This window comes from Amia ocellicauda, chromosome 15 (genome assembly GCF_036373705.1).
Source record: "Amia ocellicauda isolate fAmiCal2 chromosome 15, fAmiCal2.hap1, whole genome shotgun sequence".
Lineage (NCBI taxonomy): Eukaryota > Metazoa > Chordata > Actinopteri > Amiiformes > Amiidae > Amia > Amia ocellicauda.
This window is the reverse complement of record NC_089864.1, coordinates 4,035,888-4,054,501: the sequence shown is the minus strand read 5'-3', so window position 1 is coordinate 4,054,501 and position 18,614 is coordinate 4,035,888. Positions and strand designations below refer to the sequence as shown.

The following is an 18,614-nucleotide window of genomic DNA, read 5'->3' as shown; positions in this document are numbered from 1 at the left end:
AACAACCCCCCAATGCATGCTTTCTTACCGATCATAGCACACGCTTGGTTTTATCATTTCCAGAGAGAGGCTCCTCAGCCAGATCAGCACCCTGGACAGAGCTGCGCAGGTGCTCTCACTGCAGCCCTGAGCAGCTGGACTTCCTGTCCATTCTCTGTGTGCCCGCTCAGCACCGCGGAGAGCAACATGGCCCAGCAGACTGGACACTCACTTGGTCCATTGGCTGTTTCCTGGGCAGTTTAAGGCTGTGCTGCCCAGTGACGTGGGTGGAAGTGGACGGCAGCCACACTAAGGGCTGTTCCGATCTGTAGGGACCATAAAAGGGCTCTTAAAGTGGGTGTTCCCACAGTCTACTTCTGAGGAAGTATTTTCTTTCTAAGACCCAAGGGGTGTGACGTAAACTCCCTCCCAGTAATGCGTTGTCAAAGGCAGAACAAACGTCCTCTGCTCACAGCGCACATGCAGCCTGGCCGTCTGAAAGTGTAGCATCGACCAGCTGTCACATGATATACAATAATACACTCACCTGGCAAGGACACGCTCTGAAAGTCTGCGTTCTCTCTTTTTTAAATTTAGTTAACTAACCTAAAAACACCAGCATCTACTGCACTGTTTACCCGGGCCTTAACAGCTTTCAGTTCATAGCAAAAGTCGTATGAAAGTGAGGTTTTGGACATAGGGGAGGGGCTTAATTATTTGCCTTTTTAACACCAATCACCTCTGATTCTGTATTGTGATGTGCACTGTGTTCATTGTATTTCTGAAGTCCTCCTCAGACATTGCCATGGCCCACGTGACCTTTGACAACAAGTTTGGTGAAGACGTTCTCTCGAACGCACGGATATCTGCGTATTCCCCGTCGTCCTTGGCAGCCGGGCAGAGATCGGCACCGCAGATAGAGCCAGAATTGAGCCCTCCTCCGCGGCAGGAGCTCCAGACTGCAGACAGGCTGCTTTTGTGCAGAGCTGTGGAGTGCTCTCAATTAATTACTCCAAGCGGTTTATTTAGCACGAGGAGACAGGTGCCAGGAGTGCGTCCCGCTCTGAGGCAGATGGCCAGTGAGGGGAGAGTGGAGACTGCTGCAGCTCCCTGGCCCTCAGGACCGGGGCTCGCTGTCGGGGGGAGTGACAGACGGATTGTGGTGGTTCTGAATAAGGGCACACCGTTATACCAGGGAGATGGTGATGACTGGAGGTATCTTTCACAGAGATGGGTTCGAGCAAGGAGGCAGGGAACCGATTCACTGTTTGCCCAACTCTTCCACTCTCACCCTGGGACTGACACACTGATACACTGACTGACGGACATTGCCTTTGTGACTGATACACTGACCTCCTCACTTTCTTTCCTCTGTCTCCCTCTCTCTCTCTCACACAGAGTAATACACTGACTGGCTCACTGACTGATACATCGACTGACTGACAGATATGAAATAAGACAGAGTTACTGAAGTAATAACTGTATCCTTTCTGCATGACAGCTACTGCCCTGGGATAGGAAACCGGCCAGGACAGGGCAATGAATACAGTCTCGTCTCTCTGCGCTCCCCGTGGACTGCATGCTGATAATACACCTGTCTGTCTCGGCGTGCGTGTCCGTCTGTCTCCACGTGTTCCCGTCTATGTTAGTGCATCTCTGTCTGTCTAACTCGACCCATCTCTGTCTCCTGCTCTTAAACTCACACTCTCATTTCAAGAGTGATATTAACAATATTTGCCGAAGCCCTGACCGTGACAGTGCCAAACAAACAGGGAAAAAGAGATGAGAAATAAAACAATGGAAATGGAAGGCAAAATCCAACTAAGAAGAAAGCCTTTCTCACACCATGCTGTATCCCTCCTCTCTCTCTCTCTCTCTCTCTCTCTCTCTCTCTCTCTCTCTCTCTCTATCTCTCCCTCTTGCAACCCCTTCTCCATCTCTCTCCTCTTTCCCCCTGTCTCCCCACTCTCTCTCTCTCCCTTCATCCCCTCTGTCTCTCTGTGTCAGGGCAGTTCTCCCAGAGGTCTGTGTTGACAACCCACTGCTTAGCTGTAATGTCTCGAGCCACTGATTCACGACAACAGAATCCTCTCTCTCTCTACCTCTCTCTTTCTCTCTCTGGCCTGGGCTTTATCTCTTTGTTGCTCCCAGTTTCTCTCTCCCTTTCTCTCCGTCTCACAGTTCAAGTCGAATTCAAAAGTGCTGTATTGGCGTGCCTATCATTAGCACTGTTGCCAAAGTGATTCAACAATACATGCAGCCATACATCATGTGTAATAGTCATGTACATTTATTTTTCTTTTCATCTCTTTGTCACTTTGGCCCTGGTTTTCTCTCTCTCTCTCTCTCTCTCTGTGTCCCTCGCTTTTTCTTTCTCGTAATCAGTCTCCCTTCTCCCTCTCTCTCTCTCTCTCTCTCTCTCTCTCTGTCTCTCTGTCTCTTGAGGAAACACAGCGTCAGAGCGGCGTTCACACCCTGTTCTCTCTCTCTTCCTTTTCACGCTCAGCTGCATTGTACAGTGTTGTGTAGTGTGCTACAGTATTGGACTATTGTAGACTGCATTGTAATACAATGGGATGTTCTGTGATGTTATCCAGTGTAGTGCCCAGTGAGAAGTGCGACTAGTTTCATATATTTTAGTATGTCACGGTATAGTGCTGTGCACCCATATTGAACAAACAGATTTGTTTATTTTTCACATCCCAAAACTGGCCTCTTTTTGTATATTTATAATATGTAGGATATATTTTAAATGTTTTAATCTGTAATCCATGTATTTGTTGTATAGGTTGAAAATGAAGACTGACATTAATTTCTACCATATATATTCAACACATAAAATACATGTATGGATTCCAACATTGCCTCCTTTTTATATATTTAAAATACAAGAACACATATCGGCATATGAAAAATATATAGACCACACATGTGTGTGTGTGTGTGTGTGTGTGTGTACTGTTTTCGCTGCTTTATATCCATGCTTAAATACCAAAAGCAACACGACCTTCATTGCTAACAGACGACAGACCGAATCTCCCTGCCTTGCCGATCCATTTTCCTGGTGCACTAAACCTGGGATTCAGACACAATCCCAGATTATCTGACCCTCGCTCTGTAATCCCTGTCGGGGCGCTCGGCCCTGTAAGAATCTGCGTCTGTGTCCTCAAGATTATTTCTTACCTCCCGGCGGACATGTGTGTGCAGTTTGCGTGTGGGAATGGCAGCTCCAGAGTACTGCATGGTACTACACTACACTACACTGCCCTGCAGTTCAATACTACACTACAGTGCCTTTGTTTTATTACACCAGATTTACCCACGATGTGCCAAACTACACTACAGTATGGCACAGTACACTACACTCACACTGTGTTACTATACAGGACTACACTATACTGAACGTACCTAGAGACACCCAGGTGATGTTCGGAGAGGAGAAGGTATAGACAGCTGTGACACACACACCTCTATCTGTCCGTGCAGAGGGAACATGTAGTGCAGGAGCGAGAGCACAAGAGTTATTAGAAGAGTTATTAGAATTAATTAAACCCGCCGAGTTGGAAAGTGTGCTTCTGATTGCGTTTATTCATTTGCAGTGAGATGGGCTTTGAGATCTCGCCCTCTCCTCTCGCACTGCCCCCCCCACCCTCAGAACGCTGGCGATTGAAGTCAGGCTGGTAATAGACTGTAGTGCGCGGCTGTTTAGTGTAATGTGGGGTGTTGGTGGCGTGGCGTGGCGCTCCATACAGGGCGCTGTGTTTGTGTGTGTGTGTGTGTGTGTGGGGAGTCCTATAATGCGCTGTAGTGTAGTGTGGTGTAATTCAGTGTTTATGTGGGGGGGATTTGGCGCTGTGGTGTAATCTGTGTGTATTGGTGTCAGGATAAATACAGGATAGGGCTGCTTACAGCTGGAGGGGGGGTGAGTGGAGAGTGAGTGATGAAGGATGAGTGAGTGTGAGAGAGAGAGAGAGAGAGGGAGGGGAAGGAAAAGGCAGACATAGGAGATGGAGGGGATGCAGGGAGGGTGGGAGAGGGGGGGGGAAGGAAAGGGAAGGAAAGATTGAGGACTTGTAGAGGAAAGATGTAAAGGGAGAGACAGAGAGAGAGAGAGGGAGAATGAGGAAGGGAGGGAGGTGATTGGTTGCTAGGCAACAGAATTAGGCAGAGCTGCCTGCTTTCATTAACGTCTCGCAGTGAAAGAGAGAGGGAGGGAGGTAGAGAGAGAGAGAGAGAGAGAGAGCCTTCTGTTACAGTGTTTGTGTGTCTGTGTATATGTGCCTCGATAGACACACCTAAGTGTAGTTTAGTGTGTGTGTGTGAGTGTGAGTAATGAGACTGTGACTCTGCATTGCTGTTACTACAGCTTTGAACCCCTAATGCTGCAAACCAGTCTCTCTGTCACTTTCAAATTCTATACTCCTATACTACACTGCAAAAACAATACTATACTATCCTATAGTCCACACAGCGCTGCTCCAGTCTGGGTCCTATCCTATAGTCCACACAGTGCCGCTCCAGTCTGGGCCCTATAGTCCACACAGCGCTGCTCCAGTCTGGGTCCTATAGTCCACACAGCGCTGCTCCAGTCTGGGTCCTATAGTCCACACAGCGCTGCTCCAGTCTGGGCCCTATAGTCCACACAGCGCTGCTCCAGTCTGGGTCCTATCCTATAGTCCACACAGCGCTGACTAAAATCCAGCCAACACAAAATGGATAATACAAACCACATAGTGATTAAGACACATAGACAGGGAGTCACACATGCATGTACACACACTGGCAAACACTTCCACTAAGGCATTAACACAGTCAAGGAGAGAGACACGCACATAAAACACTCCCATTAAGACACACACACAGATGCTGAGAGGGAGGGAGGGAGAGAAAGGGAGAAAGGAATGGAGGGGAGGGGAGGGGAGAGTGGGAGAGAGACGGAGACGCAGACGCAGTAAGAACCAGAGGCAGTATGATTGAGGGAGTCCTGTCTTTACACTCCACTGCTCCTCTGTGTGTGTGTGTGTGTGTGTGGGGGGGGGGGGGGGGGATTCACTTATCCAGTGGTTTAGGAGAAGTCCATTGCTACCCACTGTCTGCTACACACACACACACACACACACACTCTACTTAGACTATACTATACAGACAGTTGTACCAGAGCATGATTTTTATGTTATTTGTTTTAGCAGACCCAGAGTGTCACGAGAAATGTTTCCAAACATGACATAGTGCTGTCAATAATTTAGTTTTAATATACCTTTACTATAACCCCCCCATGGTCACCACGGTGCCTTTCCTATAGCCCCATATTTAAACAGGACTCTTCTACTACACTTTGACTGCATCCCCTTGCTGTAAGAGTGCTATTCTACTGCACTATGTATATAGCACTGCAGGTTTACTACAGCCTCTGCACTTTCACCACACTCCCTTACTATAGTATTCTGCTGCACTTTGATGACAGCCCCTTACTGCAGCAGGACAGCTCCACTGCACTTTGACTACAGTCCCTCACTGTAAGAGGATTATTGTACTGCACTCCCCGTTGTAGCTGGACTGTTCTACTGCACTGTTACTAGACCTTTCTAGTGTCAGGGCTGTACTACAGCTCACCAGTGCTCTACAATCGGCTCGTCTGCCTGACTGGCCTCTCTCTCAGAGTATCCTGGTGTTTGGTGTCTCTCTCTGTTATCTGACCTCCAGTAACCCAATGACTAACCAGGAGTCCCCAGGCTCCCTCTGAGTTGTGTTTTGCTAAGCGTCTGCCGACACCTGCTGGACACTATGGGAAACTGCAGCCTCTAATTGTGCGTGCGTGCGTGTGTGTGACGGTTAGGGGTTTTACTTGAGTGCGTCGCAGGCTGAGGGCTGCTTTAATGTGCTGTAGTGTCCAGCCAGGCATGCGATTCCCACCCCAGACGTTCATGTAACAGTGAGTCACTGGCTGTAGCTCGATAATGTCTCTCAGGAAGGCTTAATGTTTCTGTGTGGTGTTTAGTAACACAGTTCAGCTGAACAGTGGATATTTGACTGTGTCTGCTATGAGGCTGTTCTGCTGTGCTTTCACCCTGGTCTCTGTTCTTCAGGGAGTCATTTACTTCCTGTACCCCCCCCCCCCCCCCCCACTGTGAGAGAAAGATGCGCAGACTCAGACATACTTCAGTGTTTCAGAAGCTGCTTCTCTTCCTGTAGAAAGTGCACTCAGCGTGTCATTAACCTGCTCCCTCTCTCTGTCTCTCCCTATCTGCAGGTGAAAAGATGGCGGGGTGGGTGCTGCTGAGTGTGCTGTGCCTCCTGCCCTCCCTCGCTGTGGCGCTACACAACATCACTACCGGAGGTACCGCCACACCTCCGTCTGTTAATCTGTCTCACTGTCATTCTGTCTGTGTGCCAGTCTGTGTGTCAGTCTGTCAGTGTTTCAGGGTGTCAGTCTTTGAGTCGTTGAGTCAGTCAGTCACAGAATCAGAGTGTATCAACATATCAGTCATTCATTTATTTATTCAGTCAGTGGGAGTCAGTTTGTCACTCAGTCAGTGTGTCACTCAGTCAGTGTCTCTGCCATTCAGTCAGTGTATGCGAGTGTCAGTGTCTCTTTCAGTCAGTCAGTCAGTCAGTGTATAAGAGTGTCAGTGTCTCGCTCAGTCAGTCAGTGTCTCAGTCAGTCAGTCAGTGTGTCGATCAGTGTGTCAATCAGTCAGTGTATCAGTGTCTCGCTCAGTCAGTCAGTGTGTCACTCAGTCAGTGTCTGTCATTCAGTCAGTGTATGAGAGTGTCAGTGTCTCTCTCAGTCAGTCAGTCAGTGTGTGGGAGTGTCTATGTGTCCGTATTATATTAACCCCCCGCCTCCCTCTTCCAGGCTGTATGATAATCCGGCCCCCTCGTGACGGGGGGATCCGGTACCGGGGTCTGACGCAGGAGCAGATCCGCAGTGTGCAGATCCTGCCGGTCGACTACGAGATCGAGTACATCTGCCGCGGTGCGCGCGTCATCGTGGGGCCCAAGGTGCGCAAGTGCCTCCCCAACGGTACCTGGACCGACATGAACCTGCGCAGCCGCTGCCGTGAGTCTGGGGCGGTGTGCGTGTGCGTGTGCGTGCGTGCATGTGTGTTGCACCTTGTGTGTATTGGAGGTGTGTGTGTGTGTGTGGGGCGGGGGGTGGGGGGGGGGCTGTGTGTCTCTGTGGGTGTGTCTTGTCTCTCTGTGGCCCTGTGTGTGTCTTGTGTCTGTGTCTCTCTCTGTGGCCTGTGTGTGTCTTCATGTTTCAGTGTCTCTCTGTGGCCTGGTGTGTGTCTTCATGTTTCAGTCTCTCTCTGTGGCCCGGTGTGTGTCTTGTGTCTGTGTCTCTCTCTGTGGCCCGGTGTGTGTCTTGTGTCTGTGTCTCTCTCTGTGGCCTGTGTGTGTCTTCATGTTTCAGTGTCTCTCTGTGGCCTGGTGTGTGTCTTCATGTTTCAGTCTCTCTCTGTGGCCCGGTGTGTGTCTTGTGTCTGTGTCTCTCTCTGTGGCCTGTGTGTGTCTTCATGTTTCAGTGTCTCTCTGTGGCCCTGTGTGTGTCTTCATGTTTCAGTGTCTCTCTGTGGCCCGGTGTGTGTCTTGTGTCTGTGTCTCTCTCTGTGGCCCGGTGTGTGTCTTGTGTCTGTGTCTCTCTCTGTGGCCTGTGTGTGTCTTCATGTTTCAGTGTCTCTCTGTGGCCTGGTGTGTGTCTTCATGTTTCAGTGTCTCTCTGTGGCCCTGTGTGTGTCTTCATGTTTCAGTGTCTCTCTGTGGCCCTGTGTGTGTCTTCATGTTTCAGTGTCTCTCTGTGGCCCTGTGTGTGTCTTCATGTTTCAGTGTCTCTCTGTGGCCCGGTGTGTGTCTTGTGTCTGTGTCTCTCTCTGTGGCCCGGTGTGTGTCTTGTGTCTGTGTCTCTCTCTGTGGCCTGTGTGTGTCTTCATGTTTCAGTGTCTCTCTGTGGCCTGGTGTGTGTCTTCATGTTTCAGTCTCTCTCTGTGGCCTGTGTGTGTCTTCATGTTTCAGTGTCTCTCTGTGGCCCTGTGTGTGTCTTCATGTTTCAGTGTCTCTCTGTGGCCCTGTGTGTGTCTTCATGTTTCAGTGTCTCTCTGTGGCCCGGTGTGTGTCTTGTGTCTGTGTCTCTCTCTGTGGCCCGGTGTGTGTCTTGTGTCTGTGTCTCTCTCTGTGGCCTGTGTGTGTCTTCATGTTTCAGTGTCTCTCTGTGGCCTGGTGTGTGTCTTCATGTTTCAGTGTCTCTTTGTGGCCCGGTGTGTGTCTTGTGTCAGTGTCTCTCTCTGTGGCCCTGTGTGTGTCTTCATGTTTCAGTGTCTCTTTGTGGCCCGGTGTGTATTTTGTGTCTGTGTCTCTCTCTGTGGCCCTGTGTGTGTCTTGTGTCTGTGTCTCTCTCTATGGCCTCGTGTGTGTGTCTCTTTGTGTCCCTGTGAGTGTCTTGTGTCTGTGTCTTTGCGTCTCTGTGTCTGCATGCCTGTCCCCTGTATTAACCCCCGCCCCTCTCTCTCAGTGCTGCTGTGTCCGCGGGTGTGGGTGTCCCTGGAGAATGGGGAGGTGCAGGCATGGCCCCCCGGGCCCCCAGTGGAAGGCACCATGCTGCAGTACCGCTGTCTGCCCGGCTTCAGGCTGGGGGGGCGCAACTCCTCACTGTGCACCAAGCTGGGCAAGTGGGACTCTCCCAAACCCGTCTGCCACTGTGAGTCTGGGGTTGTGTAGAGATGCAGGCTATACTATACTGCACTTGTTGTTCTCTGCTGTATTGCATTGTGTGCTGTTGTGCTCTGAGGCTCCACATTGTGAGCTGTGTCGGGCCTGCTGTACTGTCTGTGTGTTCTGTGGAGCTGTGCTGTATTGCACTGTGTGTAGTGCTATACTGTATTGCAGTGAGCCTCATGATTGGTTTGGCTGCCCAGTGCTGGGTGTGGCTTTGTGTTATGTTGTGTTGTGCTAAACTGTGTTTTGCGATTAGCTGTGCTATATTGCATTGTGTGTTACAATTTCTGGGATTGAGGTGTGTCGACATACTGTGTCTGTCCGTCTCTCCGTCTGATCCCGCTCTCTCTCTCTCTCTCTCCCTCTCTCCGTCTCTCTCATTCAGACGACAGACACTATACAGGTAAGATTTCACACTGCGACGCTCAACACACTCACTCACACTGACACACACTCACACACTTACTCACTCACTCACTCACAAACGCATACACACATACACACTCACACACTCACCCACCCACCTCAGACACGATGGCCTACGCAGCCATCTGATTGACCCCAGGTGTGATGGAGATTGCAGTGAATGGCGCCCCTGGATAGTTGTGTGTCTGTGTGAGGGTGGCTTGTGTGCCCAGCGCCCGCACTGGAGCCCCTGTCGAGTCTGGCCCGTGTCCGTCAACGTCCGTCCGCTGGGTTTCAGAAAGTGTGTTTGTTAATCGTACTCTGTGTCGTCAGTGCTGTTTCTCACGGTGTGTCGCGCTCCGATCCGATCTGATTCCTGTACATATAGTGACGCCATGCCCAGAGGGGCGCAGTGGGATGCCTGGGAGGCACCGTCTCTCCTCGGGTTCCGGGGGGCGGATTGAACGGCGAGCAGCGTCCTGTGAGTGGCTCCTGTCCTGTAGTACAGCAGGAAGCAGAGCGCTGTGATAGACATGACTGTTACGTGTGTAGAAAGGGGGGCATGAAAGAGATCCAGACATGAAAGGGACAGAGAGCAATAGAGAGTCTGAGCCCTGAGCCTCGGCTCTGTAACCAGCAGCCGCCGCCGCCGCCTGGGATTCCACATGAATGACTGGAGTGACTGGAGCGTTTCAGTCCCAGCGCTGGGGCTCTGAAAGGAAGTGGGATCAATAGAGATAATAGCAGTAGGTTAGTGTGTGTGTGTGTGTGTGTGCGTGTGTGCGCGACTTTGTTATATGTTCTGTGTATAATTATTGTGTGTGTCTGTGTGCGTGTGCGCATGTGAGTGTGGTTGTGTGTGCATGTGCGTGTGCGTGTGTGTGTTCAATCTCTCCGGTCACAAGGAGACCCCACAACCGACCTGAGGGCTTCCCTGCACTGTCCTGTCGCAGCTTCATTTCTGCTTAGTGAACTGGCCTATGTGCTCTACGTGAGCACTACACTTGTCCTGTGTGTCCGTGTGTGTACCTCAGTCTGGGCCCGCGCTGGTCCAGCACCTTCTGGTTTGCCGATGGTCTGATCTGAGTCTTAAATCTGTTCTAAATCATCATTTTGTATCAGTTTAAAACAAAGTGCAACCAAACGGTGGTGTGTGATTAGAATCATCTGCATCGTGTGAACACCATGTCAGGAGGAAGGATGATGATGATGATGATGATGATGGTGATGTGTTTTAGGAGCATGTATTATCATTATTATTATTATTATTATTATTATTATTAGTAGAAGTAGTAGTAGTAGTAGTAGGCTAGTAATAGCAGTAGTAGTAGTACATGTTATTGACATAGTTAAATAAAAAGGCAAATGTTGTAAAAGGAGTCAGATCAAAATAATAATAATAATTGGTAGGCTACTATATACTAATTTATTTCACATTATTATTATTATTTTGCCGAGAGCCATTATCAGTAGTATCAGTGTTGGTATTAATATCAGCAGTCAGGGCTCTGGACTCCTGAGCGAAGGGTTGTGGGTTCAGTCCCCGGTGGGGGACACTGCTGTTGTACGCTGGAGCAGGGCACTGTACTGAGACTGATCCACAGCTGAATAAACATATGTAAAGGTAATTGTTTGTACAAATAATGTGATATATTATAAGTTGCTGGATCAGGGCGTCTGCTAAGAATTCTTAGTATTTATTGATCATATCTGTACAATGTGCTATCAGCTTCATGGTGAATGGTGCAAGAACTATAAGAGGAGTTAGTCTGAATGGAATTATAATCAAAATCCACCTGGTCCACAGAGCCAAGATGGCTGCCTGTCACAATGGTGTGCTATTGCTATTTGCCTGAGATGTAAATTGCTTTGCTTGCAGGGCATTTTAGCAGATTGATAAAGCAGACTGAGTGAGCGCAGATTGGAATTCCCTGCAAATCTGCATAATCAATCTGCTAGGCTATGGGAATATATGAACATAAATACAATGCCCTTTCTACCCTTCAAAGAGTTTGGGTTTATATCTTTATATTTTACATTCATGTTTCACATTAAACTCTTCAGCTGAAGATATTGCAATATATATAACCTTTTCCACTCGCAGTAAAATAATTTGGTAGTCTGTGACATCAGTCCACACAATATAAAGTGCCATTATGTCCATTGACCACAGGGTGGCAGTGATGTATAATAAATAGTAGCTGCTGTTCTTCATTCCAACACCAGGCGGCAGTGCGTGTTATATATGGAGAGAGATTACAGTAGTGCCTAGGAATCCAGCGTCTGTTTTGGTTTCCTCTCTCTCTCTCTCTCTCTCTCTCTCTCTCTCTCTCTCTCTCTCTCCATCTTTCTCCATGTCTCCTGTTCCAGTGTTTTATGTTTATTACCAAAGTCATTCAGCCTTTCTCATTCTGTCCGCAATTTTCTCTGTTTCACAGCCGCACCATCGAACACCATCCTTCTGTCTCTGTCTCCCCTAACACTCCCTTCCCCTTCCCTCTCTCTCTCTCTCACTCTCCCTCTCTCCCCCTCTCTCTTGCAGTGCGTTTTAATAATTCAGAGTTGATCTTTAGGTATAAGCCGATGAGTGACTGACACACGCTGACATGCTCACACACAGGGAGTCTGCATTAACCTATCGCCTGCTGGGGGAGCGGTGGGATATGGAGCCTGCGACTGTGGGGAGGAAGAAAGTAAGAGACGGGAGGAGAGAGACAGAGAAAGAGGGAGAGATGGCGAGAGAGGAGGACGAGGGAGTGGCAGATGAAGAGTGTGGGGAGATGGGGTGATGGAGAGAGGAGAGAAAGTGTAGGGAGTGGGGAAAGATTGTGGGAAAGCGGGGGAGAGGGAGCAGGAGAGAGGGATAGACATTGAGGCCTTTGAACTGAACTGAGTTGAAGCCGAGGAGAGAAATGGAAAACGGACCGTAAAGATTAGGTTGACAACAACAACAACAACACAATTTCACACCCTGCACCGAAAAGCAAATCAGTGCAGTTCTGCCCCTTCCCTCCAGAGAGAGAGAGAGAGAGAGGCTAATGGAGGGTGAGAGAGAGCGCAGTGTGTGCTGACAGATGTCATCTGAGTGGGAGACGGGTTTCAGCCAGAGACCACGGACACCGACTCTCTCTCTCGCTCTCTCCATTTCTCCACTTTCTCCACGTCTCCCACTCGATTTCCATTTCTCTCTTTCAATGTTTCTCGCCCCCCTGTCTCGCCCTCTCTTTTTCCTCTTTCTCTCACTACCTTCGATTGTCCTCGCTCTCTCCTGTATTCCTTCTTCCTCCATCCCTCTCTTATCTCGCTGCCTTTCTCCATCACCCCCTCGCTCCCTCATTTCGATCGACCACAGCAGCGTTTTACACAGTATTAACTGCTACTACAACTAGTACTGCTATTGCTAATGCTATGACACTACTTCTGCTCTTTTCGCTGCTCCTTCAGCTACTGTCTTGCTACTTAAACTGCAACTTCTACTACATCCACTACTACAACTTCTACTGTAATTGCTCTTAATGTTCCAAATGCTGCTATGTCTACTCTCACTACTACGACTGCTTATTTTCTCACTTGAACTACTACTGCTTCTGCCCTGGTTAGTTACCACTGGTTTAATTGCTGTTATTGCTTTTCTTCACTATGTTTACTACTGCAATTCCTCTAACTGCTACTACTCTGACTACTTCTACTGTAGCACTGTGGCTGTGTATCCTCGTTGTCCCCGCTGCTCTGACTGCAGCCCAGTTGGGTCAGCCGTGTGCACCGTGTCCCTTGGGAGCTGGTCATTTTCACACGGAGCCGGAGAGCTCTGGCGATTATGTAAGGATGGCACAGTGCATTAGCAATATTACATTGTTATCCTGAGAGAGCGAGAGATGGAGGGAGAGAGAGAGAGAGAGGGGGAGGGAGGTTGAACAGCACAGTGCATCGGACGTGTGGAGAGAGCGAGGGATGGAGAGAGGGGGGGCAATGCAGATGCACTATTAAATTGACAGGCTGACTGGCTGGACAATACAGTACATTTACACTGCAGATAGATAGAGAGAGAGACTGAGTGAATGGCTGGACACTATGAAACACTAAGACTGAGAGAGAGAGAGAGAGAGAGAGAGAGAGAGAGAGAGAGAGAAATGGTGTATGTCTAGGTTTAAGGGGGGACGGGTGGGGGACATCCCAACCAATGTTGAGAGAATGTTATATTGTCCCCCCATAATGTGTGTCCGGCTCCACACACTCAAACACACACCCCGATTCTGAAACTTAATCTGCGCCCCTGAGAAATTGTGATAGAGAGAAAGAGAGATGATAGAAAGTGAAGGAGAAAGATAGATGGTGATGGAGAGAGAGAGAGATAGTGATGTAGAGAGAAATATATGGTGATAGAGAGAGAGGCTTTATTGGGCTTTATCAATATATATTTTCTTGTTGTTATGATGTTGTTATTATCTCCTGTATCATACATGCATTAGCAATTCCAAACATAGAGGTCATGCCAATAAAGCTCAATTTGAATTTGAAATAGAGAGAATGTGACGGAGAGAGAGAGAGAGAGGTACAGAGACAGTGTCAACAGCGAGTGTTGTATTATTGAACAGCACCTGGTTGGACATCACACTGCACTACAGTGTGGGGGGAGGGGGGAGAAACAGAGAGAGGGAGAGAAATAAAGAGGCACCGTGGATGGAGAGGGAAGATAGAGATATAGAAGGAGCTGTACAGTTAGTACTGCAGGCAGTTTGATCACATGGAAGCATGTTGTGCCATAATGCACAACATATAACTGCACCACAGGCTGTGTGACACCACTGTACCCACTGTGCCACACCGCACTACAGCGCATATTGTGCATCAGTTCCAGTTGTGCCCTTGCACACTGTGGCACATTTGTATTGGGGCAGGTCGTGCTGTGAACACCTGGAATTGCAGAGCGGAGTAAAGCAGGTGTTTATCTGTTTTAGGAAGAACCAATCAGTCAATCAGGTCCGTTGTAATTCGGTGTGGCGCCCCTGTTCTCAGCAAGCTGTCACAGAGCGCTCTCCTTCACCGATCTGAAATAAGGCAGGACAGCTAGAGTACAGCCCCTGCGACCGTGGGGTCAGTATCGCCCGCAGACGCAGCAGAAACACCTGCCTGATCAATCACACAGTCCAGCACGTTTGGACATTAGTTTGCCACGCCAGCGACTCTGCTTGCCCGTAGGCGTGCTGCAGATGGAAGAGCAAAGAACGAATGAATAATGACATCAGTAAATAAGCTGCTGTTGGCTGTAGTGTCGGAATAGCAGGGAAAGCACCTGCAGCACGGAGAACTGTAGTCGTACTAGTAGAAAGTGTTAATAGTAAGTAAGTAAGTGGTGGCAGTTCTCGTAATAACGGGACGCATTTGCAGACGCTAGAGTGGCATTGCTAACGACAGTAGATTATATATAGAGTATAGTGGGGACTATACTGGTAACAGCCTGCTATGCCAGCGCTGCCGGTGCAGGAGATAAGACCTTTATCCACCTGCTCCACTGTGAAACCCTGATAGTGACCCAGAAAACTGGGACATTTCACAAATTGTTGTTTTTTATATAATAATAATACTATTAATAATAATAATAAAGCTGTTAACAGTGTGATATGAAGGGACAGGTGCTGCTTTTAGCTGGCAGGGCAGTGGCGGCCTGATTGTAATGGGCAGGTGTCTCTCTCTCTCTCCACACTGATGAGAAAATACCCCCCTCCACCTGGCCCCAGCTTACAGAAATTGGCTGTTGGGTGTCAGGCTGCCCACGGTGCCGCCAGCTGCCCCCGCACCCGTGAGAGAGGACAGGTCAGCAGCACAGACACAATTGGGCTCCGACTCGCAGCTTTAGACCCCGGCGGAATTGATCTCGGTGCTTTAATAAGTGCACGACAGCCGGACAATACAATATACTTCCAGCTTGTTTTATCGTTATTATTATTGAATCGTCTTAAATTTACTTTTATTTAATAAGAAAAAAACTAATATTTACATCACTCTATATATTCATACATTGTATCCCTCTGATATGTTAGGAATGATAGTTTACCCTTAACCTTTTCTCGCTTCAGTTCAGTAATCCCCATCACTATTGCAGAAATGCTGAGGCCGGGTTACACTACTGACCAGGACAGAGTGTGAGGCCGAGCGAGGGACGTTTCTGATTGTGTATGTAAGAAAGAGAGAGGGGAGGAGAGTGAAAGTGTGTGTGTGTGTGTGAGAAAGAGGGTGTCGTCGGGAGACAGCTATCATTGTCAGCCCATCACTAGCTGCTGCATTATTAAACACACTGGAGACACCAAGACACACACACACACTAAACACACACACACACACACCGAACACACACACACACACACACACACACACACACACACACACACACACACACACACACATACTCGGTGCTGCGAGAGGAATTTATCTCTGAAAGATTTCCAGCCTCTCAAACGCACGTGTCCCTCGGATTATTTTCCAAGGGAAGACTCTCGAGTCTTGGGGGGTGGGGTATTAATGTTCAACGCACAAGTAGGGTCTGACGTTCTCCAGGGTTGGATAGGATGTCCCCCATTGCGCAGTTTTTATTACATTAAGAGCGGGAATGGATGGATTCAAAGACACTGTAATGGTAGATAAACATACACTTTTCTTGCTAAATCAACTTTCTGCTCCTCTTCAGTCCTGGGCATGAATCAACACGGAGACCACTGTGTGTGTAAAAGGACTTTTCAGCCGTTCACTTCGGCAGTCCCTAGTACAGCGCCGTACATGACCGCGGCTTCAATTGCAGTCGAGCCACACAAGTTACTCTCACCTAGTTTAGCGGAGGTGTTCCGGTTTTGAGATGGAGGTCAGAACTCGGAACCAGTGAAATGTTTTCAGTTCTATACTATAGAATATTACACTACACCACAACGTATCCACACTGTGCTAAACCAGGCTCTGCTCTACTCTAATTGACTTCACTTTGCTGTGTGCTTTGTTTGCGTTGCGTTATTTCCCACTGATCTGAGTGCTGAGCGGGGGTGGGGGGTGAAAGAGGGAGAGACAAATCAAAGAGTGGGGTGGGGACCCTACAGTACAGTGGCCCCTGCAGTGACAGAGACGGAGCTAAATACCGAACACTACAGCACATTAACACTGCATCAGAGAGAGGGAGAGAGAGAAGTCTTTATGGGAAGGCAGTGAGTAAGAGCGAGATGAAGAGAGAGAGAGAGAGAAAGGTGCTCATAGGATGAGTGTGTGAGTGTGTGGGAGAAAGAGGGAGAGATGGGGAGAGAAGTGTATTGATAGAGGGATGTGGGAGGCTGAGTGGGAGAGAGGGAGAGCGGAAGCCAGCTTTTCATTTTTATAGGACTTTGTTCTTTACTTGGCTTTTTAAAATCAAATGATTTCTTTAATTAACTGATTTGAAAAGAGAGAGGGAGAGAGAGCGGCAGGGGGGGGAGAGAGAGAGAGAGAGAGAGAGAGGATTGCGAGTGCCAGAAAAAGGTAGAGAGAGATTGAAGAAGTGTGTGATTGTGGGAATGTGTGTGTGTGTGAGAGAGGGAGTCTGAGTGTGTAAGGCAGAGAGCGATAGGAGAGATCCTATGGTAAATGAGAATGTCTTCTCTATTGACTTTTATAATGAAATGACTTATATAATTAAATTGACAGATTAAGAGAGAGAGGGTAGAGAAGGGGGAGGGAGGGAGAAATTGGAAAGGAGGAGTGTTCCTGTAGGAGAGAGAGAGATTTAAAGGAGGTGTGACAGAAAGGAGGAGACGCTCTTAGGGGATTGAAAATCGAAAGGGGTTTATGAAACGGATCTGTAGAGAGAGAGAGAGAGGAATAAAAACAGTCCCCCTTCTCTCGCTCCCCCTCCCTCATCCCTCTCTCTCTCTGGAAAACGGTGCTTACACTCACTCTCTCACACACATACATTACAGCACACTGCCGCACTGCACTGAAAAATATTCTGCCTTTGCTTTTTCTTTCTCTTTTTGAAGGGGGTGGGGGGCTCGGTGAACCTCATCTCTCTCTCCCTCCATCTCTAGCCTTTTCCCGTCGTTCTTCTCTATGTAACAGTGCTGTGGACGTCGGTGTGCTAGAGAGGGAATGGTATCGCCGGGCCGATCTCGCAGTGTGTGAGGGGAGCAGGTGCGATCGTGTCGCTGTCTCTGGCTTTTATCTGGTGGTGTCGGGCGGGGGGGGGGGATTTTTCTCCTCCGTTTTTTTCATCCCCCCTTTTTAAAACCGTCTCTCCGTTTCCGTCGGCTCGCTCTAGTCCTTTAACAGCACTAATTAAACACAAAGCGCCAGAGAGAGGGAGAGGATGCCGTCTCTGGTCGGTGCGAGTGCGGGGGGGAGGCGCCGGAGCCGAGAGACTCCGCGTTAACCGGGGGGAGAGAGAGAGACGGGGGGGCACTCTGCAATTTAAATCGCTCTCCTTTTAGATATATAATTCAATTACCGCTTTTCTAACCCGTGTTATTATTAATTGACCTCAAGTTAATTAGACCGACCCCCCCCATCATCCCCTCTCCCTTCTTCCCTCCTTCTCTCGCCGACACTAACCAGCATCCGACCGCCCCCACCCCCCCCTCCTGATCAATACCGCCGAGCCGGAGCCGGAGCCCCGCAAAAGCGGACGCGGAGAGCGAGAGGCGGCCGGGTCCGGCGACCTGTTCATCCCGGCTGTTCTTGGGACGCGGCGCCCGGATAATAAAGCGCTTTATTGACGGCGCTTGTGGAGACTCGGGCTCCCTGTCAGAGCTGAGCTGAATATATAGATATATATATATATTAATCGTTACACACTTTCACCGCACAGTTATCGTTGTGATCATAGTGGAGGCACGCAGGACAGCTCGACTCTATATTTATTATAAGCTATTTGCATCTTTTCCAAAAACGGTTGTACCTGGCAATACGACATGAATAGTTCAAACGACACGTAACACTGATGTGCTTTTGTATTTCTTTTTCTTTTCATGTTTTATTTATTCTAATACAAAGTAACTGAATCGGGTCACCTGCTGCGTCGTTTTCGGGTTTCCACTCCCACCTGCACCTCATCTAACCGGAGTCTCCCAACCAGCCCGAGCCCCCAGGATGGCGGCGAGCCGGCAGGAGCTCCCCGGACTGCGGCGCCTGTCCCGCGGCCGGCTGCTGGCGCTCGCCTCGCTGACTCTGCTCCTCTCCTCCCCGTCCCCGGCTCTAGGGAAGAAGACGCTGTACATCGGCGCGCTGTTCCCCATGAGCGGCGGCTGGCCCGGCGGGCAGGCGTGTCTCCCCGCCGCCCAGATGGCACTGGACCTGGTGAACAAGCGGCCGGACATCCTGCCGGACTACGAGCTGCAACTCATCTACCACGACAGCAAGGTACTGCGGGGAGAGGGGCTGAGGAGTGCGGGGAGAGGGGCTGAGGAGTGCGGGGCTGAGGAGTGCGGGGAGAGGGGCTGAGGAGTGCGGGGCTGAGGAGTGCGGGGCTGAGGAGTGCGGGGAGAGGGGCTGAGGAGTGCGGGGAGAGG

General features: G+C 49.3%; 1 protein-coding gene across 2 annotated transcripts in view; it reads left to right on the top strand.

Moving 5' to 3' along the window:
• Positions 1–6,234: 6,234 nt before the first annotated feature.
• gabbr1b (gamma-aminobutyric acid (GABA) B receptor, 1b) overlaps positions 6,235–18,614 on the top strand; it is a 39,482-nt gene continuing 27,102 nt past the window's right edge. For both annotated transcript variants that reach the window (XM_066724148.1, XM_066724147.1), the window contains exons 1-5: positions 6,235–6,316; positions 6,836–7,039; positions 8,489–8,674; positions 9,077–9,094; positions 18,305–18,465. In XM_066724148.1, the coding sequence (XP_066580245.1) occupies positions 6,238–6,316; positions 6,836–7,039; positions 8,489–8,674; positions 9,077–9,094; positions 18,305–18,465 (648 nt within the window). In that variant the 5' untranslated portion in view covers positions 6,235–6,237. The remainder of the gene's footprint in view (positions 6,317–6,835; positions 7,040–8,488; positions 8,675–9,076; positions 9,095–18,304; positions 18,466–18,614) is intronic.